The sequence below is a fragment of the Drosophila mojavensis genome, unplaced genomic scaffold (assembly GCF_018153725.1).
Source record: "Drosophila mojavensis isolate 15081-1352.22 unplaced genomic scaffold, ASM1815372v1 contig_36, whole genome shotgun sequence".
Classification (NCBI taxonomy): Eukaryota; Metazoa; Arthropoda; class Insecta; order Diptera; family Drosophilidae; genus Drosophila; species Drosophila mojavensis.
In genome coordinates this window covers 15,674,375-15,701,859 of record NW_025318858.1, presented here as the reverse complement: position 1 = coordinate 15,701,859, position 27,485 = coordinate 15,674,375, and the positions used below count along the sequence as shown (strand labels likewise).

Below are 27,485 nucleotides of genomic sequence, written 5' to 3'. Positions count from 1 at the left end.
TGTCTCTGTATCTGTGTAGGTGCCTTGCTTTGCTTATTATGCGTAGTTAACTTTACTTTATGCGTAGCGTATATTTAACGGTCTATTCCCGTCTCTGTACTTTCATAGGGTATTTAATATATATATAATTCAACAATTGTTTTGTTTGCGTTAAGTACCTGGAATCGAATAGCGGTTTCTTGATCATTATCTTTAATTCTATCTAACTTCCCGTCGTGCTGTCCTCTGCCCCATTACACTAAGTTACGTTTTTCAAGTGAACCACACTTTGGATCGCCCCATCGCCCAACCCTTCTCTTTCACTCCAGCTCTCCCACCCTCTCTCTCTCTCTCTCTGTCTGTTTGGGAAGCACCATCCTACAGCTGCACCTGGAACGATTGCGCTGGCGCCTTTGGCGGTGAGATAAACGGATTCGTGCTGTGCCTGTTGGTGGTGGCGGTGCTGCTGCTGCTGCTGCTGTTGGTGATACCAGATCCCGTTGCTTGTCCCGGCAGATCCGGTGACATCTTCTTGGCCGCTGCCACATTGGCCGCCCACTCAGCGTCGAAGGGATCGGTATCGGTTAATCCACCGCCACCGACTGAGGCACTCGCCGACATGGTCTGAGACCGTCCCACGTTCGCTAAGTAACTCGGTCTTTTGGGTGGCACAGCGGGCGAAGTGGTGCGCACCACCTGACCCAACCACTGATCCGCATTGGGCAGCTCCACCGCATCGGCGACTGGCTCGAAGCTGGTGCGCTTCGGTGACTGCACCGCCGGCTGCACCGCCATGCCGGCCACGCGAGGCGGCACTTGAGCAGTGGGCGTGCCACTGGCGCTGGTGCTGCCGCTGCCACTGGTGCTGTACGAGATTACCTGCTGCTGCTTCTCGGCGGCAATGATGTTCTGATTGATGCTGCGGTTGTTGTTGAAGTTCAGATCATCCCCAGCCGCCAGCAGTGTGTCCGTCTGGGTGAGCAGCGAGAGCCCCTGGCTGAGCTCCTGGCACAGCTGGCTAACCGTGTCGGCGGCCACGATGGCCGGATCTCCGCCAGCCGTCTTGGCCGGCGACACCTCCGCAATGGGCGAGACACTGCGCAGCGGAGTGTGCAGCGAGTGTGGATTTGGATGGCCGGAGGCAGCGGCCAGAAAGGCCTTCTGCCTATCCGCATTGGACGGAAGATCATTGAGACGCAGCGACATCTGGCGCTTGAAGGGCGACTGGCTGCCGATAGTGCTCAACCGGAAGGAGCTCTGCCGCTCCAGCATGTTCGGTGTGGCATGTGGCCGCTCGATGGCGAACGGATTGAACGGCTTTACCGTGGCGGCTGGCGGGCCGGGCAGCGCTGGGCCATCCGCGCTGCGCTCGTTGCTGCCCACCGTGGCCATGGCCAGGCGCTCGGTCAGCGTCTGCTGCCGGAAGGAGCCGGTGCGCGTGAAGGTCGAGTTCTTAGTGTCAAAGGTCATTGTCACGCCGCACTCCTTGTCGCGCCGCTGCTTGCGCTCCAGGCAAACGGCGAAGGCACAGCCCACAGCATGCGACAACCTCTCGCCGGAGTCCTTGCAAGCGAGAAAGCCGTGGCACATCCAGCGCCGAGTAGTCCCATCCCGGCAAATATAGCTGAAGCCACGCTCGTGATTTCGATCCGGCGCACAGAAGCTCACCTTCTCGATGGTCTGGTCCACAATGAGGCCCTTCGTCTCGTCATCCACAACGCGCAGACCATCTCCACTCACATGAAGCAAGCCGCGCACCGGCCGCCGTCTCGATTGCTGTAGAGCAACGGATAAATTCGATTAGTGAATCATCATCATCATCGGTGAAATTATCAATAAAATGAAACCCAATTGGCAGGCACTCGGCGGATATTATTACCAACTATTGATATCTAATCATCCCAAGCTCTGATTACAATTTCTGACAAGCTTTTCAGATCAATACATTATTTTTTATGTATGCAGTTAGATTGATATGATATATGCAAAAGAGGTTGAGAACAATTTCAATTTGTATACTTAAATTAATATCAAATAGAAAATCAACTCTGTTTGATAAGTTAACATAGATTTGTATGTTAAATTCATGTTAAAAGAAAAAAAAAAAAAAATAAGAATATGGAGTAGTATAAGTTTTTATAATGAAATTAATATATAAAAAAAAAAAAAAAAAAAAAGAATTTAATGGTCAGTCAATGTTCTATACTTGATGGCCTACAAAATATTCCAAGCTAACGTAAATTTTATTTAAATAATATAAAATATATTAATTCAATTCGATTAGTTAACCTGAGGATACTTATATTAGTATTATACTTTATATTGACTGATCTAGATCCTAAGTTCAAGATTATTCTTATGATTATTGAAGATTATTTTCAGACTTTTATAAATACATCATTATCCTATATCCAATGAAACACATCTTAATAACGAATTTTTCTATTGCTTCTCAGCTATCAATCCAAGAGTGAAATGAATGTTGTAATACTCTGCCAACTCATTAAATAATAGTCAAGTCAAACCAATAAGCCCATCTATATCCGTTTACCCCTAGAGTATCCACATTCGTGATCAGCTATTTCTGCATATTTTTGGATTTCACAGTCAATCAATGTGCATTGTGACTCACCCTTAACACTTTGAGTGCCTCCTCGCAGACCTGCATGCCGCGCGACTCGAACACCTCCACGCAGCCCAAGTACTTCACCGAGAACGAGCAGGTGGCTGAGCGCACGGCCTCCTCGTCGGCCTGCCACTGATGCGGCTTCGACGACTCGGGCACACGATCCTTGCGACGTCTGAACGAGTCGCGGAACGAGCGCCGTAGTCGATCCATCTTTTTGGGCGATTTCTTGCTAAACCGAAACGAGGCGGATTTCTATATGGATATTGGATAAACAAATTGTTTAAGTTAATGGATGCATAATGGATTCAAATTGGATTCATATTTATATATTCGAATTGTGGTGCTGTTATGCCAGACAGTATTTAAGAGAAACAAGTGCCGATCAACCCCTGATGTTGTTGTTGTTGTTGTTGTTGCTGTTAGTGTTACCTACCCCATTCTTAACATCGCCGAATTTTCCGCGTGTGAAGCCGCGCTCCAGTGGTTCGTGCGTGTGTGACGACGAGTTTCCCATGGCTGTGGTCTGCTCGTACTCTCCCTTTCACTCTGCTACGTGTGGCAGCTGCTCTTCCTCACTCTCGCTCGCTCTCTCTCTCTCTCTCTCTCTCTTGCTCGCTTTATCCGGTTTGGCTTTTGCGTGAGTAAAATGCTGCCAATAACCGTTACAGTTTGAAACAGACAGCGTTGCCAGATGTCACACGACAGCTGCTTGCAATTCTCTCACTCTGTCTGACTCTCCCTCTCTCTTTTTATGACAGTCTCGTGTTGATAGTTTCTATATATTGTGTATGTTTTATATTATTTGATTGTATTTTATTTTATTGATCTATTTATTGGGCTGTTGCGTTCGCAATTTTATTTGTTCGTTAAATTTGAGTTATGGGCTTTGATTAAATTAATTGATGAGTTGCCGTTGCTGTTGTTTCTGTTTCTGTTGGTGTTGGTGTTGGTTTTGTTGGTGTTGTTGCTCGATCTGTAAAAATATTTTGAACGAATGTTGACGATTGTTTAGCGGCCACTATCTAACGGCAGTTTGACGTCTCTGCTATGCATTGATTCGATTCTGTGAGTCACACACATTCATTAAACCTTATCGAAGGGTGTCACTGGCAACGCCCCTAAAATTCAACAATGCGAATGGATCCATAATTGCTCTGCATGGCTAGGCAACATGCCAGCCCGAATATCTAGTGCTACTGCCTAGCCAAAGACCCACTCAAGGCCAGCTAACCTTTGGGAAAGCAGCCCCCAGTCCCCAGTCGCCAAACTAACAACTGCAAACCCAGTCGGGCCTTATCGTGCGCATGGCTGCCAGTCTCACGTAATTGTTTACACATATTTAATAATATTATTATTTTTTGTTGTTGTTTCGCTTTATATTTTTAATTTATTCTATTTTCTATTTATTTTTATTTTTTTATTTTTTTCTTCTGTTTTGTTCTTATTTATTTATACTTTGTGGGGCTTTTGTTTTCTTTGCGCTGCGGCGACATACGCTGACGTTTTTGTGACTTTATCACATGTCTCATATTGCGGTAAACTTAACCGGACTATATGCGCTATGTGTGCTTTAATTTATAATTAACTCGCTCCCCCCGTTCCTGCCTGGGAAAATGGAGAACACGAGCCACCCGAAGCGCTGACAAAATCAACATGAGAAAACAAACTGCATTAGCTTAAATCGGATGCAGCAAAATGCTTGAGATGAATAAATAAATTCTAAATATTATACAATTTAAATATAACACTTGAGATGGGCACACAGATGAGAGAAACCTTCAGTTGTTATATGATCAGCATAAGAATAAATACATTCTGTCACAAAATTTAAATATAACCCTTAAGATGGATTCTTAATTCAAAGAAACCTTCAGCTGATCAATAGAGTATCAATAGAGAATAGATGGCATTAGCATAAATAAATTAGATAAATTATATAATATGAATATATCACTGGGATGGGTTCACAGGCTGTTATATGATACCAAACACATTTTACCCATTAGCTGTAAAATAACAACATGCTAATTTCTTATCAGACACATAATATTCATGTTATCTTATAGAGAAACAATGACTAATACCAGTTTTTATGGAGCTGCTTGAGTAAGAGTGGGCAGTAGCTTTCTTCTTCTTCTTATTCTGCTTTGGTGCAGCGAGGTAACCACACTTAACTGTAAATCTAAGAAAACAGGTTTATATGGATTTATGCTGCCCAGTTCTGCTCAGCTGGGGGATGCCGCCGCCTCTGCAAGGGCAGCCGAAACGGCTGGCTGGGGCGTTGACTTGTGGCCATTGTGGCTGGATGCTGGTTTGACTGCATTTCTGGCCTGGAGGCACCTCGTATTCTAGTCTGGGCGTGGCTGCAGCTTTCCGAAAGGGTCAGCTGTAGCCAAGCTAATCAAATTGTGCGCCTAAGCCGTGAGATTTAGATTTGTGCTGGCCCCAAACAGCTGCGGCCTGCTCATAATGTAGGTCACTCAACCAAATGCTTTTCAGAGCCAGAACACCCAAGTAATAAAAGGTGATTGCTTTTCTGTAGAAGCATTACCAAAAGTATGATCAGCTTTAGAGGTCACTTTCAGTTTTATATATATAGATATATTATGAGCAGTTGACAGGCATACAGAACCAATATCAAATATCCTATCAAATCCTCTCCAAACTAACGCATAGCACTCGATCGAAATATATCTCAGCTCTCTGATGTATACAAAACTGTATCGCAGTTATGTGATTTATAATGTAACTCAGCATATTTTGTTGTTTGTTTTCATTATGATTCATTTGGCTCGAGAACTGCGTGAACGACACGTTTCGCCTATGAACAAAATACTAATGAAACTGCAGATTTAAGAATACAACAACAACAAAAAGCCTATTAAGTCACTCTCTAAAACTGAACATGATTCCAGCAGTGACAACAACAATGGGCCACTAACTGAACATCATCCGAATGGGGGGTTCATTCAACCACTAAGCCATCCGCAAACAGGTTCCACTCGACCATGAGGAAAATCAAACAGATCGGAGAGTAGTTGATATACATGCTCAGACTATAAACAGATAGATCTATATACACACACACGCACATGTATATATATCCACGTAAAGGTAAAATCAATATTTGCTTCATATATAAAATTTGTATATTTACCCTGCAGGCTAATTAACAAAGGCCATAAAATCGTATACCATTCACGTCAGTGTAATTTCCAAGCAACTTTTAACCAGATAACGATGGGTTAATATTTCTAGATTTAGTGATGCAAAGAAGCTGCCTCAAATCAAATCAATCAGATAGAATTTAAAAGAACTTAAATAAAATATAGATTCTTTGCCTTTGACTCAGATGATTGTGAACTAATAAAGTTCACATGCAAAATGGAATTCATCTGATATTAGCTTGAGCACATGTTAGCAATGATACATATTCATCTATAAATCATATGTCTGGCTGATCTGTAACACATGACACTCTCATGACATAATAATGAAATAATGAATAACCGTAAATTAGCGTGCCACAGCAAATGGCAAATTTCTGCCTTTAGACGCCATTAAGCAATTAACCCCCATGACCAATTTGCAGCGCAGTCATTGACACTGCTAAACCAGACGCCTATCCCCATGTATATATCAAGCAGCATACACTTACTATATTGCCTAGTAATACACTAATTAACATTGGCGCCCACTAGAGCTGCCTAGTGAAGCTTTCTATGTCTGTACAGAGGTCTGCTATTAATTGAGCACCAAAAGTTGTTGCACACGCGGTAGACTCTGACCCCAGCTGCTATCCATCTTTGGTCGGTTGAATGATCAGGAATTTCTCATCGTCAGAGATGTGACAGGGCTAAGTTGAAGGATTTGACAGGCCCACCGATAAGCCTGGATTAGTGCTAGCTGACTAAATCCGTTTAGTCCTCCTCTCTCAGCCTAAGTCGCTGCAGAGGGATTAGCTTACAGGATAACAGTGCAAAGGCTGAAACCCTATACTGACATAGTAAATACTGCAAATATATAATCTCTGTTGTTTTAGACTTCAGACAATAGGAGAGGAGTTGCTAATATTAGTGTACTGGACATACCACAAGGTTGGTGCTAACTAACTAAGAAAATATGGTTATACCTCGGGCTTATTATGATTTTAGCTCTAAAGACAACCACGAATAAGCTTTAATTGATGAATATGTCTTGAAATATGAACAAACACAATAAAGAGGCTTTTGAAACTCATAAATACGAAATCGAATCTATATATATTGAATGTATCTGAAGGCTGGAGCTAGAGAACTGAAATAAGTATTTACGATATTACAGAGAGTGTGATGAAAGCTTACATTAATAACAATTCTCTGGAAGAAAGATACTATAGAAATACTGAACCCATAGTATCCATTGTTCCAATTGTTCATTATTAAAATGATGATCAATGTTAAATGAAAGTAGACGTTTTAAATCCGGCGAATCATTATTAAAATTAAGATCAACATTAAATGAAATCAGACTTCTCTACATTCCACATTATTCTCTGTGAACTAGGAAACAATTAAAAATGCGAATCTATTCATGCCTCTCACATCAGTAGGTAGTTCAGTCACAGTTCAAGCCAACTCAATGTCAACGCAGACAGAATATACATATAACATATATATATACGTGCATTCCTGGATGCATTCAGCAGTTCACACGCTTTGTGGTGGCAAGGAAAAAAGTTGAAAAAAGGATACACATTTATGGCTTCCTCTTCTTTTTTTTTTTTTTTTCCTTTGGCCAGCTTTCGGCGCGTACTTAATATGCAATTATAATTATGCCGCCCTGCGTTTTGTCTTCTGGCCTCATAGTCGGCCAGACGGCGGATCGAGGGTTTACCAACCACCAAAGCTGAAGCCAAATATGTACACAGCTACGATGCGACGTCCTTTGGTACCAGCGTATGTAGTCCTTTCCAACAGAACAGCCAACAATTCTGTTGGTTCTTTCTCCTTCTGCTTCTTTTTCGATTCGTAAGGGGGGAGGGTTTGCTTATCGGAGTGTCGGAATTTAAAATTTGTAAACTCGCCGTTTGTGTTGGTGGTCGTGGGAATTTTCATAAAAAAAGTAAATGTCAAATTAATGCGGCACATAAAAAATGAAATAAATACATGCACTTCATACACGATGGCTTAACGGATGCTTAGCGAAGTAATTAAAAGTGTGTTTCAAGGCAATTAGGCTCTTCCTGTATAACAACAGAGAACGTATGCTGAAAATATTCTTTTCAAGTTCTAGTTAGTCAAAACCAATGTGAGGAATAACACCAAAATCTTAGAGCAAACCTCAGAGCAACTGAAAACACAAAATTCCCACACTAATGGTCTCTTTTAAAACCATATTCGACTGCCGTGTTTCCTCGCAAAGGGTTGCTCAAGATTCGCACTGAATTAGCTGCAAAACAATACCCTAAGATTTGTGCGACTGCTCGCAAGATGACAAAGAGTTGCCTGATGCTGCGATGCCACCAATGTGATGCCCAGCATGCACAGACGAGACAAATTCACACGATGGTGCTAAAGCGCACCCTTAACTGCTCGGCTGGCACGACTAGGCGCCTAGGGGTAGGCCCGGGGAGCAGGGTGCTGGGTGCAGGGGGTATATGCATAGCTATGCACCCAGACCAAATGCAGCCAGCCCTAATAACCAGCTGCAATGCCATGTGCTCGGCTGTTGAAGTGCGTAATTATTAGCTGTCAATTGGGCGTTGATCGGGCCATGGCATTTACCTGGACACCATGGGAACTACCTATGAGAAAATAGATTTTGCATTCTCGCATTGAATCTGTACATAAATCGGATCGGCCCTTCCTATGGCAGCTGATGCAATTGTAAAGGCCATAAGCATAGATGCCCCACTACTTTTCACATTAATTAAATCCCTTGGACCTAAAGACTTCTAAGAATCTCAAACTTCCCAATCATCATAGATATTTAAACTATTAGGATAAAGTCCAGTTTTTCATACATCTTATTTACAATAAAATCCCTTAGAATATATGTTTTATTAATCAAGTTGCCTGCCTTGCGAACTCTCGTAAGAAACCACTTGAAAACAAGAGCAGGAAACCAGGAGCGGAAGTCACAAAAGTCGTTAAAGAAAAGGACTGCATGTAATACATATACAAGCATAAATTTCAAATATGTTTCGAGTATGTCTACGTGCTACACACACACACACTTCTTTCTCTCTCTCTCTCTCTCTCTCTCTCTCTCTCTCTCTCTCTCTCTGCAATCCGGAGGCATCTGCCAAAAAAGAGAACTGAAAACAAAACAAAACATTCGACAGCCATTGCAATCGGTGCCATCTGCCAGGACTATACTTATAAACTCGAAGGCACGCTTCGTTGTTAATGGCGCCGACATGTGTCTGCTGCACGTGGAAGAGTCCTTGGAACTGGGTCCTTGGAACTGGCCTCTAACCAGCTCTAATAGCACATGTCCTTTGCGGGATCTTGTTATTTGATTTGTCTGGCTCCGCAGGTAGAGCAAGAACACACTTCAGTTCGCTACGGTTTGCTGCTAGCTGTTGCTGATTCGAGATCTAAGGATATGCACAACAGCTGCCTAGAAGATATCTGTGTATATGTATCTTTATCTGTGACTATGTACACGTGTGTGTATACATGTTGGTATTTGCATTTGCCTGAGTGTAAATGTCTGTGGGGTTTTCTACTATCGCAACCTGTAAATTTCTATGGGTAAATCTGTATATGTTTCTAAGTATCTGAATCTTAGTATCTGTATCTGTATCTGAGTATTTGTATCTTATTACCTGTTAAGGTATTTGGAGTATCTTTATTTGAGTTTTTGTATCTGAGTGAGTATTTGTATATGTATCTGAGTATCCGTATTTGTATCTGTATCTGTATCTGTACCTGAGTATATGTATCTGAGTATCTGAATCTGTACCTGAGTATCTGTATCTGTATCTGAGTATCCGTATTTGTATTTGTATCTGTACCCGAGTATCTGTATCTGAGTATCTATATCTGTACCTGAGTACCTGTATCTGTATCTGAGAATTTGCTTATCTGAGTATCTTAGTATCTGAGTATCTTAGAATCTTAGTATCTGGGTATCTGTACGTCTGTATATGTGCCTTTATTTGTATCTGTATATGTATCTTTTGTCTTGTGTATGAATTTCAATCTCAGTATCTTTATATAACAAACTCTGCCTATTAGTCAGTGTATCTGCAGCATTATCTAATTATCTGTATACCTAAATATGTATATCTTTGGCTGCGCTGCTATGTCAGTGAACCTTAATCTTTTTTCTTGTAGTTACAATCTGTGTTTGTATCTGAGTATCTTTAGTCCTGTATCTGAATTTCTACATGCTTCTCTTCGGCTATATATCTAAATATCTACAGCTATATACCTGTGTATTTGTAAGTTTGCATTGGCATAGGTTGTATTTTCTGATCGACTTGAGTAATGCGTGGAATACCTGTATTTCGCATTCCTAACAGAAATGACGGAATGACTCAACATACACACAGACTCGCCTCCATATACAAAGAGAGTAGAGTGAGAAATACACACTCACTGAGTGATAAACCTGTTTCAGCACAACTCGTTTGAACTGTCAATCTACATATAAACAACAACAGCAAGTGAGGCTCGCGTAAGAATCATAATCATATGCAGTTGATTTAGCTCGAACAAGCTATCAATACAAAATTTAACATCAGAGCTCGACACATTCATTACATGATTAAGTATTCATAGCTCATATGCAAAAGGCATTCCCGGCCGTTTGGAGTGTAAGACCTCTGCACAAAAATCCCTTCGACTTGGGGGAAAATTCACTTGAATCATGAATAATTGTATGCAAAAGAATGTTACAAAGCTCTGCAGAACTTTTATATTATTCAATAACAACAATGAAATAAATTTATAAATTTTATATTATTTAATAACAACAATGAAATAAAAATTGAAATTTATGAAAAACTTTTTATATTACGAGATAAGAAATAATCGAATTTTAAGGAAGTTCGATTTTCTATTCATGCCTCGTATCGCTTCGTATTCTTGTTAAGTTAACTGTGATAATATAATATAATATAATATAATATATGTAAACAGTGTTTAACAAAAATCCACGTACTACTTGAACAGGGATTTCGCATGACATTGTCAAACAGCGAACTGTCTAGAGTGAGAGATGAGCGAATCTGCCTTATCTGGCACATCAAAAAGAACTTTTTAGGTTTTAAATATTGTCTCGCGCTGCTAAGATAAGGTGAAGCTGCTTTTGACAGTGAGCCAAATAAATATAATCCACGTGCAACGTCCCAGAGATGTTGATTTCAACTGCGCTTAGCATTAGATACGAACAGTATGTGCTTTTGGCAAATTATCTAACAAATTTAAATAGAGTTTTAGCTAACGGATTCATGGGCAACGGAGCATGACAGCTTCTGTCAGGCGCATTCTCTGCTCGCTCTGTTTGTTATAGTTAACAAAAACGTAAAATAAATAAAATAGAGTTGGCGCTTTCCAGAACGAAATCAATTTAATTGTGCGCGAGAGTGTGACAAAAAGTATTGTCGCTCGCAATTCGCATTTGTTTATTTGGCGTAAACGAGGCGCAGTGCAGAGCGCCACTAAATGAGAAGTTTGAAAGAGTGATAACTTAGGCACCTGCCGCCTCGCATAGGTGACAGTGGGGCGCGACAGTGACAGTAATCGATAAAGCGACGCGACGTGTAAACAAAACAAAAAGTCTATTTACGGAAAACCAAAGAAACCCCTCATGTGTGTCCCCAGTTAACAGGAAAAGACAGCCAATAGACAGGCCAGACAACCCACCAAAAAATTTGTCTCATTGATTAATTTCAATTCCACACACGATACTATCTGCTTAACAGCCATAACAGTTATTCAGTAAATCCCATCAATAGGTGGAATTCAATTGTTTCAATGAAATTAAATTCCAAACATCAATTCTTTGATTTGCATAACAAGTTCGAACCAGAACTGCAAATGAAGCAAGCCATGAGCACAGCGAATTTTGAAAAAATGCACTCGAAGCGAACAAAAGTTTGTTTCAACTCGTATAATCTGACTCAGACCTCGATTAGTCCCAATTTAGAGTGCAACAGTAACATTAAAAAAAAAGTTTTACATTTATATATATATATATACAAATACATAAATAGGTAAGATAGTACATAAATATATATGCTATATAATGAATTACGATTATTCTAAGTCTTGGGGAATATCAAGTTTATTATTTAATGAATTATTATTATTATTCAATATAATCAAACTCTTAAGGGATATACAAATATTGTTAAGATATGATGCCCTGCTGACTCTTACCATAAAGCCTAAACGTATTTATGCCCAGTTAACGATTAAATTGATCGTTCCCTAAATATTATTGACCATCAATGCTGATAACATTACATGAGATCCTCAGTTGCCACAGGAAAGCTTAAGGTGAACAAACTTGAAATGCATTTGTAATGCATAAACTATAAAAACTATAGAAGAGCTCCTATGAAGCTGTGCCAACTAATCGCAGCGACATAAAAGAATCAGCGTAATGACAAAACGTTTACATTCGTAATTAGCCAAGTTTAATTTCCTGCCATAAGAACTTAAAACTTTAAGAGGCAGACTCTGACCGGCTATAAAGACAGACGCATTCCTGGGGGAGGCATCTAGCCAGTCAGCCAGCCAGTAAGACCTGATAGTTTAAGTGCACTCTCATTCCGCGAGACATCAGCATATCAGCCAAGCTAATGAGTTGGCCAAGCATAATTGCCCTATGGCTACAATACGTGAGAGCTAAAGGAACGACTAGTAGATGCTCTATACAACTTCAAGTTCTACTAGAAACATAGGAGCGAGTATGATTGAAGAAGATCTGATCGTATAAAAAAAAACTCATGCTCATCATCATCATCATGATGAGCTCAATATATAGATATATTCTAGAAATCAGGGACTATGGTTTCCTTATATAGCGACTTAGACCAGGCTTCAGCTGTCTGTCTCATCATAAGGCTCATCAACCGCAACATCATCATCATATGTATCATCAGCTCTATCTTACTCTGGGGTTATTCAGAAATACAGCCTTGAAGAGGACAACGAGAGAGGCAAAGAAACATTTTTTAAGCTGATGCTTCAGCTCACCATCATGTTTCCTAAGAAAACTTCACTAAACAGAGCTTAAGCTCATGTGTTGAAGATGTGATCTAAGAGCACTGCGAAGTTGGCTTCGTAGCTTCCTCGTGTTTGCTTCGGGTATGCCTTTGGTGTTTGTTGAACTTGCGGAGCACGTTCCAAGCCGCAGATGGAGATGCCAGCGATCTCCAAGAATGCAGTTTGGCATAAGCGAAAGGCAAGTGAGAAAACCAACTGGAAACTGGTTTCAGTCTAGCGATTGCACCAGGCGGGCCAAACAGTTGTTGTTATTGTTGTTTTTCATTTTTCTGTTTCTTTTGCTCTTTGTTTGTTGGTATTTTCATGTTCTTACTTTTTGCTGTGGCTTGTTACCGGTTTTCGGTGGGACTCTAACCTGTGGCTGATGCCTGGCTTTTGGCCGTAAGTTTTTGTGGCCCCAACATTTGTTACTTAAGCTCGTTAACTTTGCTTTAAGTACAACACCTTGACAGTTCTGCGAGTGATTCATTCAAAAGATTTATCTTTCTCTCTCTGTGCTAGAGAATTAGCTATTCGCTCTGGCTTATGGGATATAAGCCAATTCACAGCTTTCAAATACTCTCTAAATAATGAGTATGCAAATAGGGAAAATGTAAAAATTATGTTGAGTGGGTGAGAACTATGTAGAGCTATCTGGGGCCCTTATACAGGAAAGTATCTATTGTTATGAGCACTCTCTCCACTCTAACTAATTTCATTGGTTCATAATTAGCATAACTTCAACCACACCTACTCGAACTTGGGTATTTATTTACGTATTTCCATTTACAGACCAACAAATTAAAACTAAATTCATACAAGTTTACAGAAACATATATATTTGTATATTTGTTTTCGCTGTAAGGTAAGGGCATTATTTAACTGACATTGCCTAAACAATTGTTTACTTTGATATCTCTCCAAAAACAAAAACAAATTGCAGCCTTTACTCACATTTCGCAATGAATCATCTATGCATAACACACACATGGAGATATACATATATAAAATATAAAGATCTACAGTCGACTGCAGTGCTGGCTAATAACGCTAATTGCAAATGTTAGTAAAGCTCGTTAATTGCGATTTGCGAGTTGCCCTGTTGGAAATTTGGAATTATTTTTGGAAAACAGTCCTAGACAGCGCCATACTTCATTTATCTATGAATATAAAAATGGGGAAAAAGATAGAAAATGAACCAGGTCCGCCTCAGTTTAAACAGCTGCCAGCTGTGTGTCAATAGGCAAAGAAGCCATATCTTACCTACCTACATAGCTATGTCTCCGTAGTGATAATTATCGACCAATCTTTGTTATTTACTTTCTGTTTATACGAATATCTAACATTTATCTAACATACTTTAAAAACTTCAGTTGCCTGCTCACAGTTATTTCAATGCATAGCAGAAACGCCAAAGCTAAATATTTGTATACCTACAAAAAAAATTCAACAAATTCAGGAATTATTTTATATATTGTATACGAAAGTTTTGCACAGTCCGATCCGAAAACCTGTACACAACAACAACAGCAGCTACAACAACAACAATTTAAGAATCAAAGAATTGTATGCAAATGATTACATTTCATGCAAAAACTCGTTTTCGGATTGAGAGTCTAGTGGAGTCGTACCATCCACAATATATACTATATAGATCTACATATATACATATATATATATGTCACTTGGGTATTGTTGTTGTTGTTGTTGCTGCTGTTGTATTGCTTTTGCTTGACATTTGTACCAGAGACATACCATTTAAGCATTGTATTTGTGGTTGTATTTGTATTTGGAGAACTGTTCAATTTTCTATCCAAGCGCAATTAAATCCAGCGATGTATTAAATTTTCGATTATCATTTGGCACGTTCAATTAAATTTTGTTTAGGTCACCAAACCGGTTTTCTAGCATTATATAATCTATACCGATTTATATACTGATTTTTATATATTTATACATATATATACATAGTTATTATCTTAAGCACTTAACAAACTTCACGGCACCGTAAGTGATAGAGAAACAGCACGATTTCGTAACACTAGAACACCATTTGATCAAGCAGTACCTGGAATAAACGTAACGTAGTAACTTAACCCCCCGACTTGGTATGAATTATTACGCGGACATGGGCTTTACGGAGCACCACCACCACCACCTAGTGTGGACTATGCAGACTGACGAACTGGCGAACTGTCGGTCAGCGGGCGACGCGCTTTCCAGAGAGGTTTGTTCGATTCGACGGCTCAAATTTGTCTACTGTACTGCTGCAGCGACGGACTGGCTCGAAACTCATTTGCCAAGCACACACATATACACACACAGTCGAGCGCAGAGCAAACGAACGAGCGACCGAACGATAGTAAAAGGGAGAGAGGAAGAGAGCGGTAGAGAGCAAGATTCGAAGAGCGAAGCGTGGTGACAGCTGTTGGGCTTTGTACATACTATACAAACGCATACATCTACACATCTGTGTACACACACGCACACTCATACACGTGCGTGCATGAGTGTTTCGCGCTCTTGCGATGCGCCTGTGTGCGTGGCTTTGCTCAGTGCCATTGTATTATTATTTACTACCAACAACGGCAGTTACCTCGAGACCGAGAGCGGCGACACCGATAAAATTGCTACGCGTTTTGTTCAGCTTGTAGATTTCGTGGAGTAGGCAACAAAATAGATAGGCCAGTTGAGCTCACGAAATGCGCTACAGCCAAGAGAGGCTCTTTGCTTTAACTGATCATGAACTACGAATAATTGGTGATACATACATTATATGTGTGTATATTAATAACAGAAGCTAATGTTCTAATTATGTTTTTTTTTTTTGCAGCTCAAAGAAGATAAGCCAGGCTATAAGATGACCTATTATTCACCAAGATATTAAATTATTTATACTTATCGAAGAACGAGAGAATTATATTTATATTATAAGTATATATATTAAAAAGAGAAGCCATCTCTCCAAGCATTCAATACCTGACACTTTTCGATCTTAGAGTAAAATTTAATTTCATTTTCAATAATACATATCATTGGTATTTTAAACAAAATTACTGTTATTAGTTCTTAATTGAAAATTGATTTTGAAGTTATTTTATGTTTGAAATATTTAAATATTGATATTGAAGCAAAAACAATAGAATCTACATCACTATTTGTATACTAGATACTCTCCCACTGAAATGCCTATATACTCCACTATTTGCAATGTAGGGCATTGAAAACCAGTTGTCAGTTCTGCAGCTGCCCGTTTTACTTACAAATACAGACAGCCATACCTCCAGGTCTGCGCTATATGACACCGACTGGAAATAATTCCCGTCCGAAGAGAATTGCTTTTTTATTGTTTTGAAGAAAGAGAAAATTAAAAGAGAGCCAAACTCGTGTATCATATATCAGCCATATATAGTTAGAGATCGGCGTCGTTAATCAATAATATTATACAATGCCATGACAGTAGCTGGAAGTTGATTAACTGAACCAACGAACTAACAATTGAACTTATCGTATCGTACCGTTCAAGTGCCCAACCTGGTTTCCACGACTGCAATGACGAATGATCAATCGAGCTGGCAGCGAACAAAGCAATAAGACAAGGTCGTTGTGTGAAGAGAAACACAGATAAATGCAAAGAGAGAGAGAGGCCCAGTCGTTGCATGAAACTTGTTGTTGTTCTGTGCATGCGATGGAAAGGTCGAAGACTGAGAAACAGAGAGAGAACCCGAGTGAGAGAGTACAAAGAGCAGCTCTCAGTATTGGAACGTGCGAAAAATTGCAATGCAGCGGCTTAAAAAATATACATGTGTGTGTGTGACTGTGAATATATTCGTATATGTAGGTATCTAAATGTATATACAAATTTCTTTAGTGTGTGTGGTTTGCTTAATGTAGATATGCGTTAGGTAGCTGAGCTGGTACACAGGTAAAAATGCTCTCAATGAATCGTGAAGCCAGAATCGATTGCTGAATCAAGAACTAATATTCAGAAAATGCTATTTCCGCACATAAAGCAGAGCCAACTCACACTTTCATGTTGTCGGGACCTCAACTGGGCAAAAGCCCCGTTAAAAGTCAATTTTAGCAATTTGCCTAAGAGCCAACAAAAGCCAGTCAATAGCAAATGTGCTAAACAAACTACAATTGCATTGTCTACTCCATCAGTCAGATATAGTTTATATATATTCGTATAGTATATACATAGCTGGGCGCTCCTAATGCCAGACACTCCCCCACATAGCCACCCAGTGGATAGACAAAAGATAAGCCACTGACAATGCCACGAATAGCGAATAGCGAACAGTGGATAGTGGATAGCAAAAAGCGAATGTGGATTGGGGATTGGGGGATTGGCAACGGCCACAAGCTGAGAAATCAATGTCGAGATGGCTAGACAAAAGCCACATGTTGAACTAATCAGAAATTCAATCAAAATGTGCAAATGCAGCCGTTAGATGTAACAATCGAAACAATACAATAAAACGTTTCAAAACGATCAAAACAACTGTAATGAAGTCGATCGATATACATAAATGCTTTCGCTGATTTGCGAGACAAAAATAACTTGTGTTTACCCCTTAGCTATGCCATAAATTCACTCTTCATAAATTCACTTTTCGATCCAAAAACCATCTTCGTGAAATCCATTTACGTCGTTTGTTTTGTGAATAACTATTTGTGGAATGTCGATTGGTTTTTTGTTGTTTCTTAATTGTTATTGTATTATTTTTGTCTGGATATATAAAATAGTTGTATTATTTCCTGTTAGTTAAATTTAATTATATATACGCATACACACATATTTATTTATTTTTTTTTTTTATATTACTTTGCTTGACATTTATAAAGAAAATGAATTAGTTTTTGAAATGTTTTTTTTTAATTATTTTTATTTTTATTTTATTTGTTTAATTTTTTTAATATGATAAATATTAATTATATTTTATCATTTATTTAATTTAGATATTTTATTTTATTTTTTTATTTATTTATATTTTTATTTATTTATTTATTTTTTTATGTTGGCACTTGTTTCTCTTAATGTAAAAATTGAATTTTTAATGAATTAACAACTTACCTAAATTTGAAAGTTTAACCGTTGAGCACTGCAAATAGAGAAAACGAAAAAGGTATTTTAGTTGCAATTATTATTGAAATCATTAAAATTGTTCCCCGTTAAGCTGGCTTTAAGAGAAATGCGCTCTTGGGCACAAGCTTAAGAGCTGGCGCTGGTTAATGGCCACGACATTGTAGATGCTTAAAGCGCGACAATTACAAAAAGTTCTCACAGTCATTAAGGTCGTGAAGCATCGCTGGTCTCGTGTTTACAATTTGTTTTCTATACTATCCCATATATTTGCTTACATGTATATGTGCTTACATATGTATGTATTCATGTGCATAGTATATGCACGCACACGCACAGACAAGGCAGACATGCAGCTGGCCTGAGTGCTTGGTGCTTGAGTGCTTCTTGAGACGCTAAAAGCTCAAGTGTGGCTTTGAGCATAGCTGAAAGCTCACTAAGCCTATGCGACAAAGTTCACTCTCAGCTTAAACATGGCTTGGCAACAAAGTTCAACGAACTTGAATAGCTTCTTTATTTGTTTTATAACATATATACATATATAACATATTTAAATCTTTTTTATAGCCGCCCACAGAACATGTTCAATTTTTATAGGGTAACTTTAACTCTGTAAAATTTCCCGCCCATCGCTCAATAAAAAACCAATTAGCTAAGGGTTGCAGCATCCCTGCCACTATTCGCAAGTAAATAAATAATCAGAATATAAAATCCGTCCAGGCGAGTGATATTTTCAAGTGCCTGGCACAAGTCTTAAATGCAATTAAAAACAATTTAGCCGCTTAGATGCAATAAGCGTTAGATTGCTCTAAAAAAAATAATAGTTAAATTGAGAGCCGTTCCTTCTGCGGGGAGGGCACCGCCGGCATTATCAGCCATTTAATTAAGGGCGACACTCTGAGGCGTGAGAACCAGCAGGCGGTGCGCATTAAATAGATTATCATCCTGTAAGTGGTGCTCGAGTGTCTACGCCACCCCACTTATGTATGCGATAGTAAATGTGTAAAATTTAGCTGTTGCCAGAATCAATATTTATTATTGCCATATTTGATGACGAAATAGGCTACTAATTCATTTCAAATTAGTTTTATATTAGCTTACTTTATTACCCCTACTTCAAAATTCCTAAATTTAATTTAGGAAAAATTCATTTAGAAAATACGTTCATGAAGAAAATGACTATAATTTTTAATATACTCATATATATAAAATAGAACAAATATTAAAGTTATGCAAAATTAAATACAAAAAATAAGGTATCTAATATGTGAAATATAAAAATATGATATAGAAAATAAATATAATATAGAAATACATATTTCAAATATATAATAATAGTTATATTTCCCAATTCTAATTCTTTAATAATTAACTCAAGTGGATTCAAATCTGTTGCATACTTTTGGGCAAGTGTAAAAAATAAATGCGAAGGAAGGATGCAGCATAAAGCATGCAAAGTTCTTCCTAATAATAAAATATGCGTGTATATTTTGGAAATATACACAACAATATTTCTCTAAATAGAACATTATATAGATTATTCTGACAATTATAGGCAACTCCATAAATTTATGGTGATATTGAAATCATTTACTTGAATATATTTGAAATTATGAATTCATGTAAATCTTTATATAGATCATCAATTCTTTTAATTCATGTGTGATATTCGAGGAGACTCTCTCTGGGGTTGACTGAGTTTTAAATACTTTTAATTTATATTATTTACTTAATTATGCAAAAAGAAATTTTAAAAATTTGTTTTTTAAATATTTGTAATAGATATTTTTTAAGCAAACTCTTATTAAATGATCTCACTTATCATCCTTTATTTATCTTACAACTTTACCTAGTCATTTACAGATAATTATTATTCAGAAATTAACATTTATTCGCTTAACTCTAAGGTATTTATCTAGACATATAATTCAGACATTTAAAGTTAAAAGCCTCAATAGCCATCTATCGTCATGCCTAAATTTGCCATCTTTAGAATGTTTAATATTTCAAGTATATAAAGACTCAATTTACTGTCGCATGTGCGAACAGAATGCGTAAAGCAATTCCATTAAAAGTATTTGTTCAGCCCACCTCAAGCCCCCCGCTCTATATCCATCTTGCTTCCAGCTATGGATGTGGATCTCTTCTTCCAGCAACAGCTCTGACTGCAGCTGAGACTCTTCGCAAATTATGGGCAGGGAAATGCGAATGAAGCAGCACACGCCCAAAAGCACAGTGGGGAAATTTAAGAAAAAACGTGACAAAAATAAAAAAGGAAATATTGTTGAAGCTTAACAAAAAGAGCTGATGACAAGTAAATTCTCATTTATTTACTTTCTCTTTTTTGTACAACAGTCAAGTCAAATGGCCCCACTGTGCAGCGACAAATGGAACGTGCCTGTTGCGTTGTGTGGGTTGATGCTAAAATTGCAGTAATGCAATTTCTGCACCAATTCCCTCAACTGAAGTGCTATAAATGTGCCTGGCAATGTCAACTCCACTCGCCTCATCTTTACATCTGGTTATACATATAAAATATCTATATACATAATTATATATGCTATACATATGTATATGTATAAGATTGCTTACTCTGCTGTTGCCACTGCTCAAGGTGATATTTTCGTTCAATTGCTCTGCTCGTTCGTCATACGCTTTGCTGCCTGTGGCTTCCTGTATTAATACCAATTCGTTTGATTGGCTGCAAAATTAATGAGCTTATTGCCAGTTCTTCTGTAAAGTGAATTTACACAGTCCATTTGCAAACACACACACACACACACATACTGTCGCATGGCCCACGTGAGTCAATACTATGGAGGCGTGTCAAAATTGATTGGTCTTAAGGCGAGCTGGCCGAAAGATTGATGACGGTTATAAAAAAGCCTAAAGTTATTGCCCTAGCCCCAACAACACCCACAATGTCGTTTACTAGCACCTACACATCCGCACACCTGCACACACACACGCACACATAGCACTCACACACTTTTCGTTCAACTACCTTCGGCCACGCCAAAGTCATTTCCTTTGCCAACGCGCAGAATGTATCGAAAGTTGTTTTTGCCGCTGCCAATTCTCAATTGCACTTGAGGTTCTTCTTCCAATTCGAATTCGAATTAAACTAACAATATTATAGCAATATTCATCGGGGTGTTGCTTCTAAAATTACTGCCATAAAACTGAGAAATCGCAAAGACCTTGAAAATCTAACTGGGTGACTCTCGCCTGGCAATTGCGGTTGCGTTTGGTTTGATATATTTAAATATTATTTATTTAAAGCTCATTAAGAATCTATCATCATCGACAGTAAATGCAAAATTAATTTATTTATTGGGCACTTTCAAATTGAACGGGTTAGCCTTTCAAATTATATACTGATTTCTCAAGTCTTTCTTATCTTATTTTGCTCTCTCTTTATTTCTCACTCTTTTGCTATTTTGCTGTCTCTATAATAACTCATTGTTTTTATAATAACTACACTCAAACACTTCTTCAGCTCAGTCGAACAAAACACTTGAAACATTTTTCGGTATTTCTTCCGGATATATATGCTGGTCTTCTGAATGCACTAAAAAAAATACTCTAATATATTTGGGGCTAATTCAAGAATATTTCCAGTCTTTTTCAATGCATTACTTTAAGCGCATTAAGAGCTATACGGTGCAGAGTACTATGTATGTCAAGGTCGTTCACTCTCGACTAGAGCACTCTTACTTCTGCGAAGCTTTTTTATACCGAGGGAGATGAATTAATTGAATAAATAATAATAATTAATATTAATGAAAATTCATCATAAATCAAAATATTGACAGACGCGCTCATCGAGGCATTATATACTTCAGGTATTTATACAAAATATAAATATTATAAATTGAGTTACCGTTCTGCTGGCAAAATATTGTTATACAATTTTAAGTAAATTGTTAACAATTTAAATGTTAAAATGTTAACATTTTGCTATAAATCTAGATCTAGAGTTCTAGAGAGAAAAGTAAGATGATAAAATCAATAGAATTTGAAGTATTATCTTTAATTTTATGTTAAGTTCATTCATATCTAATTAAAATATGCCTAAATTGAATATATCTAATCATTTTAATTGAAATATCATACAATTACTTTTAAATTCAATAAATTGCGGTTTAAATAAGAAGTAATACAAATTGTTATTTGCATTGGCAACCCCAAAACAGTGTTTGACATAGTCGAACATATTTTCGCACGCCCAAGTCTTTAAATCTTGGATATTCCCACGGGAAATATGACTGGCAGCGCGTGCCCAACTTCTGTGTTGGGCCGCAAAAAGTTGCACTTGCAACACACAAACGCCTGCCGAAGCGCGGCTGAAGGATAATGCGCCACACACGGCAAAGCGACGTCGAGCAAACACTGGACGCGCCTTTGTCTTGGGGTTGTTAGCCTCGTCTGGGCTGTTGCTTGTTAGTTCTTGGCTTGCTGTGTGTCTGGGGGGTGGGTGGGTGCTTAAGGGGGTGTGCCATTGACGGAAATCATGCAAAAACGTGCCGACTGCACGAGTCCTAAAGGAACTGAGCACATACACAATCCTTCGAGCCGCCGTCACTCGTTTCTGGTTGTGACAGTTCCTGGCTTTTCGTTCCCTGCTGCCCCAATTCCAGCTTCTGACTAATTCCGTTCAGTTCGACGCTAACTGACATATTAATAGCTCGCACAGTAAACAGCAACAACCACCAACAGCAGGCAACTAACCCCACAGAGCTTGCTGTGCCATTCGAGTCGAACCCTGGCCAAGGTCTAATTGCTTTAGTAAAGTTAACAATCCGTCGATTGATTGACTGATACCAATTAAAAAATTTAAGTGGATATCCTAGATATGCGACAAATTAGTTTAATAATCAAGGATAATTACTGATATTTCCATCAAAGTCCTACTATGTATATCATGGAAAATGACAGCACAAATGACCTGCTCTACAAACTGACTGTAAATTACATATCCATGATGAAAGGTAGAAAAAATATACATATCTTTCATGAGAAGTTTCATTTAAATATTAACTACAAACTCATTTAACACTTAGGTGAGATTTACGATTTACTTAGCCCATTTTTGGTTAACTGATGACACAGCGGACGAATCCACCAACACACAAACTTGTCGATGGATTTGGGAATCAGTGTGGGAAGAAACCGCATATGCTTTTAAGTAGTCAATTTATAGGTTGCATGTGAGCTGCCATAACTCTAAGTTGGGTGCAATTCGAATGGTGTAGAGCTTAAAATTAATACCTTTATAGGATTAGAAAATGAGAAGAGAGAAACTAATATCGTTTATTGGTCAATTTGCAATAGAACTCTTTAGTTGCTCACGGATGTGTCCCCAACTTATAGGACATTTAATTGGGGTGTAATATTGTTCCTAAAATGTAAGATGAATTTGATGTACGAGATCCCATTCGATGTCAAGAATACTACATAAGTTTATGTAGCATTATAAATCTTTCTGGCTGTTCGTCTATCAGACTTAGAAATCTATAAGAGCCAGAGACTTGAAATTATATTGGAATATCTTAGTATAGGCCGGGTATCTTCTAGAAGGGTTTTCCTTGGTCAAGTATCTCTTAGTCGGATATATCTAAGTCGGATATCGTCTTTTCAAATTTCCTAGTCGGATATCTATAGTTAGGGTATCTCCGAGTCAGGTAAGTCGTAGTCGGACATTTCATAATAGAAAACCTTTCTAGATGAAAAGGAGTGTGGAGGGAGTGCAAAGGTTGAAGAGTAATGAATCTGCACCTTCAGAAGCATTTATAAAAATTGCTTGAAAACTACGAATCGCTGGAGAAGCTAATTACCTCTACTAATAGACAACGCGTCATAGATGACAGCAGAGAGTGCCTCTTAATGTTGAATGAAAGGCAGTTAAAGAATTGTGATAAAAGTACAAGTTATGCACACGTTATGAGTGTCGCAGCCACACACACTCCACACGACATCCGCAGCTAGAGGCCCCACACAAAAGGGGGCCAGAGCCGGATCCAGAATCAGAGACGACGCAAGAGCTCGATAAAGTAGTGAGAACAACGAACTTGGTTGGTTTGGTTTGCTCAGAACGCGGCTAAGTGAAGGTTTTGCGGATGCCGCTGGGAGTGCGCGTTGTCATGCTTGGCTGCTCATTTATGACCATAGAGCACAAGGCACATTGAGGCAGTAAGTGAATGTATCTCAAAGATACACGCAGAGTGTTCAGAGTGCAGCAACTGAACAACTTGAAGTCATTGCTGCTGTTGTGATTGTTGCTCTTGTTGACGGTTCAGTGATTGTGGAACCGTTCTTCAGATCTCTACTTCCCATATAAAAAGAGGGAAAAACTTTGACTGTGATTTCGAGTGCAACAGCTGGGGTCCAGTTAGTCATGCTTGAAGTGCAGCTAGTTAGGAATACAAATTTAGCTGAAGGTAACTCAGTTTTACCTTCAATGTGGAATAAAAGGAGTGAGCAGAACTTTTCAACAGATTGCCATATATGAGTATTGTCTAGGTAGGGAAAAACTTTCAACTTAAAATGTGGTGCTAGACCGTGGACAGTTTTCATCTAGCTCTTAGTTCTTACATTAAATATATAAAGTAAAGCGAGTCTCAGGGAGCTGTAATTCGTTTTTTTCCTCAGCAAGAATTCAAATGCTTCTGTCTTATTGAAATCCCAATATTGATGACTGCAACAAATATATTTTCATCTATATATATAAGTTCATTAGAAAGGTATGGAGGAAAATAAATTGAATCAATTTACAAATACTTCTTCATGCAGTGAACGTGCTCGAATACTTTCTTTTAGTGACTATAAATCAAAGGCACACTAAAATGCATAAGCTTTGCGGTATAATGTGTGGATTATTTGTTCTTGGTTTCGCGATTGTACCTATCAATTTAAATGTTATCGAGTGAAAATATGACAAATGACATTATAGGCAGGCGCTTAGCGTTATCAAAAAAGCTTTTAACAAAGACAAAAGTTGCGAATATATTTGGATATTGTTTCATTTTGTGGATGAATATATATGTAAATGTTTATTTCTGTTAAATGTGTCAACAATGTTTTTATTTTTTTTTTATTTTATTATTTAAGTACATTTGTTCCACTCTATTTGTTTGGAAATAATGAAAGCACACATTTATAGTATTTCTACACACTTTTTCTTTAGGCAAATGACTTGGGCTAAAAATTTATTAAGTGTTAATGGTCTATTTACTAAGAGCTATATTCAATTCAGAGCGCTTACACAAACTTTATTTCATAATTGATTTAATTAAACGCCAGAAAACGGGCAGGTGTATGGATGTAGGCAATTGTGATATCTATATATATAAAATATATTATATAAATATATATGAAAGGTAGTAGGTATGACAAGAAAGTTTGTTCCAGTCTAGACTGCTGCCTTGAATTACGATACCTACCAATTTGGTGGTGAGACTTACTAATTACATACTTAGAAAATTATGTAGAATATATACATATACCCAAATGTATGGGTATATGTCGAATGGTAGACGAATGGTAGACTATTAATGTCGAATGGTAGACTATTAATGCTATTTATAATATATATTATAATATATATTATAATATATATTATATGATATTAATTCATATTCAAATATTTATATTTATTTACAGATATTTCAAACATTGAGGAACAGCTCTGAAAACTGTAGGAAAGTCAGTTGAATAATGTCCATCGAGAATATAAATGAAAAGTTTTAAATTTGCATTAATTATCACATTTTATATTCGTTTTGCTATAATTTTAACATGCTTGAGAAACTAATTAGCATTTGAGTGCAAATCGTTTCATATGTATTATTTATCTTTAATCGATACTCAGGTCAATGTATGGGAAGCGCTGCTTTAAAACACAAGTCAAAAGTTGTAAAATATATTGAGTATGAATGTAATTTAAATTCCACACAAATGCTCAACAATCTTAAAAAGGTAAACAATATATTTAATGATTTTGAAAGCTGCTATGATTAACCGCTGTTGGGTTCATTAAGTCAAAAAAAGAAATTTTTGTAAATGAATGTTTTAAAAATTGTATTTGATAATACTGTCAACTAGTCAACTAGTTTAATACCCTGTAAACTGCAGATATAAATATAAGTACTTCATAGCTGAGATGTTTGTTATGCATATAATCTCAACCCAACCGAATTGTAATCAATATATTCATTTTCAATCAATTTAGTACTAAAGTACATATAATATATTGCGATATATCTAAGTAATGATTGCGAGTGGGCGGCATAAACAAAAGCAGCGTAGGACAATGCACAGATGTAGTGGGAAAGGTCGGCAACAATAGAGAATCTCCATTGAGATTTTGGGGGTGAAACGCTCAGCCGTAATCTCAAACATATGGTAAGGAGCTAACACGCACACACACAAGCAATCACACACACACGAGCATGCACAGGGCGACATTTGGCATTTGGCAATGTGACAAGAAAAATCAAATGCAGAAAAACGACTGTTAAAAGGTAAGCGGAAACGGAGCAGCAGGAAAGTTGACGTCCGTGACGAAACACACACAAAGATGTACATGCATAGATACATACATATGTATATATGTATGTAAGTTTGCGTGGACACGAAATCGGCAGCAATAAGAGCGCCAACGCAGAGCTGCAAAGGAAGGAAAATCAATAATACGGCGATTTCGGCTGTTGCCTTTTGGCTGCTGCTGCTCTGCTGACGCTCTGCTACTGCTCTGCTACTGTTGTTGTTCGCCACCGAAATGTGTCACGGCGAGGGAGCATCGAAATTGGAGCAGCAATTTTTCTTTTAGGGGAATGTTAATAGAAAGCTATTAATAATTGCCTGACAAAATGGCAACTCACCTGTTTTAATAGGTTTTGTGGCAGCTTGAGCTATTCGCTCGTTTGTTTCGTTATTTTTTATTCTCCTATTTTTGGGTTGCTGCTTCAAGTTGAAGTTCACGTCCAAAAAAAAAGTTAAGCTTATTAAGCTTTAAAATTCTGAAAATACTCCGCTGTGTGTGAGTGTGCGTAGGGGAATGTGTGTGCAAGCGTAAAATACAAATACAAGTGCACGCACAACTCCAACTCCAACTCCAGCTCGATTACACAACAGCAGCGAAAAACTTCACGAGCCGAAACGAAGTTGAGCGAAGAGGCAATGCCGAAAAAGAGTCGAATGCTTTCATAAATACGAATATTTTACTTTTATCTTTGATTTGCTTAGCTCCCTTTTTTTGTGGCCGTGTTCACACTTTTAATTAATATATATTTCGTTAAAAATCAGCAGTTGGCGGAGTTTAACTGTTGTCGAGTGCGTGTGTGTGTATGTCGGTCGGTCACAGCACAATCGCAAAGGCACACACAATTACATGCACAACATGTATACAACGAACGCACTACTCTGACGTTGCTCGCCGCTCGACAACAACGCAACGCAACAACTGCGATACGCGAGCGCGCACCATCAACTGAGCAAAAGCCGAAAGACGAACGCCAAAAGTCCCAAGCCGAAAGCCGAAAGCAGAAAGCAGAAGCAGAAAACAAAACGTACCCGAAGTCGTGGCGTC

At 38.2% G+C, this 27,485-nt stretch overlaps 1 protein-coding gene across 3 annotated transcripts; it reads right to left on the bottom strand.

Moving 5' to 3' along the window:
- Positions 1-51: 51 nt before the first annotated feature.
- On the bottom strand, positions 52-27,485 carry LOC6576945 (protein numb). Of its 3 annotated transcripts, none has more exons than XM_044008557.1 (4): positions 27,470-27,485; positions 17,888-17,915; positions 2,612-2,860; positions 52-1,755 (listed from the first exon to the last, which is right to left on the bottom strand). In XM_044008557.1, exons 3-4 carry the CDS (start codon positions 2,816-2,818, stop codon positions 358-360), a joined length of 1,605 nt encoding a protein of 534 aa, XP_043864492.1. In that variant the 5' UTR covers positions 2,819-2,860; positions 17,888-17,915; positions 27,470-27,485; the 3' UTR covers positions 52-357. The 3 variants fall into 3 exon arrangements, with proteins under 3 accessions (XP_043864492.1, XP_015020916.1, XP_015020915.1); XM_015165430.2 differs by lacking the exon at positions 27,470-27,485 and adding an exon at positions 26,779-27,390; XM_015165429.3 differs by lacking the exons at positions 17,888-17,915; positions 27,470-27,485 and adding exons at positions 3,042-3,581; positions 14,566-15,057.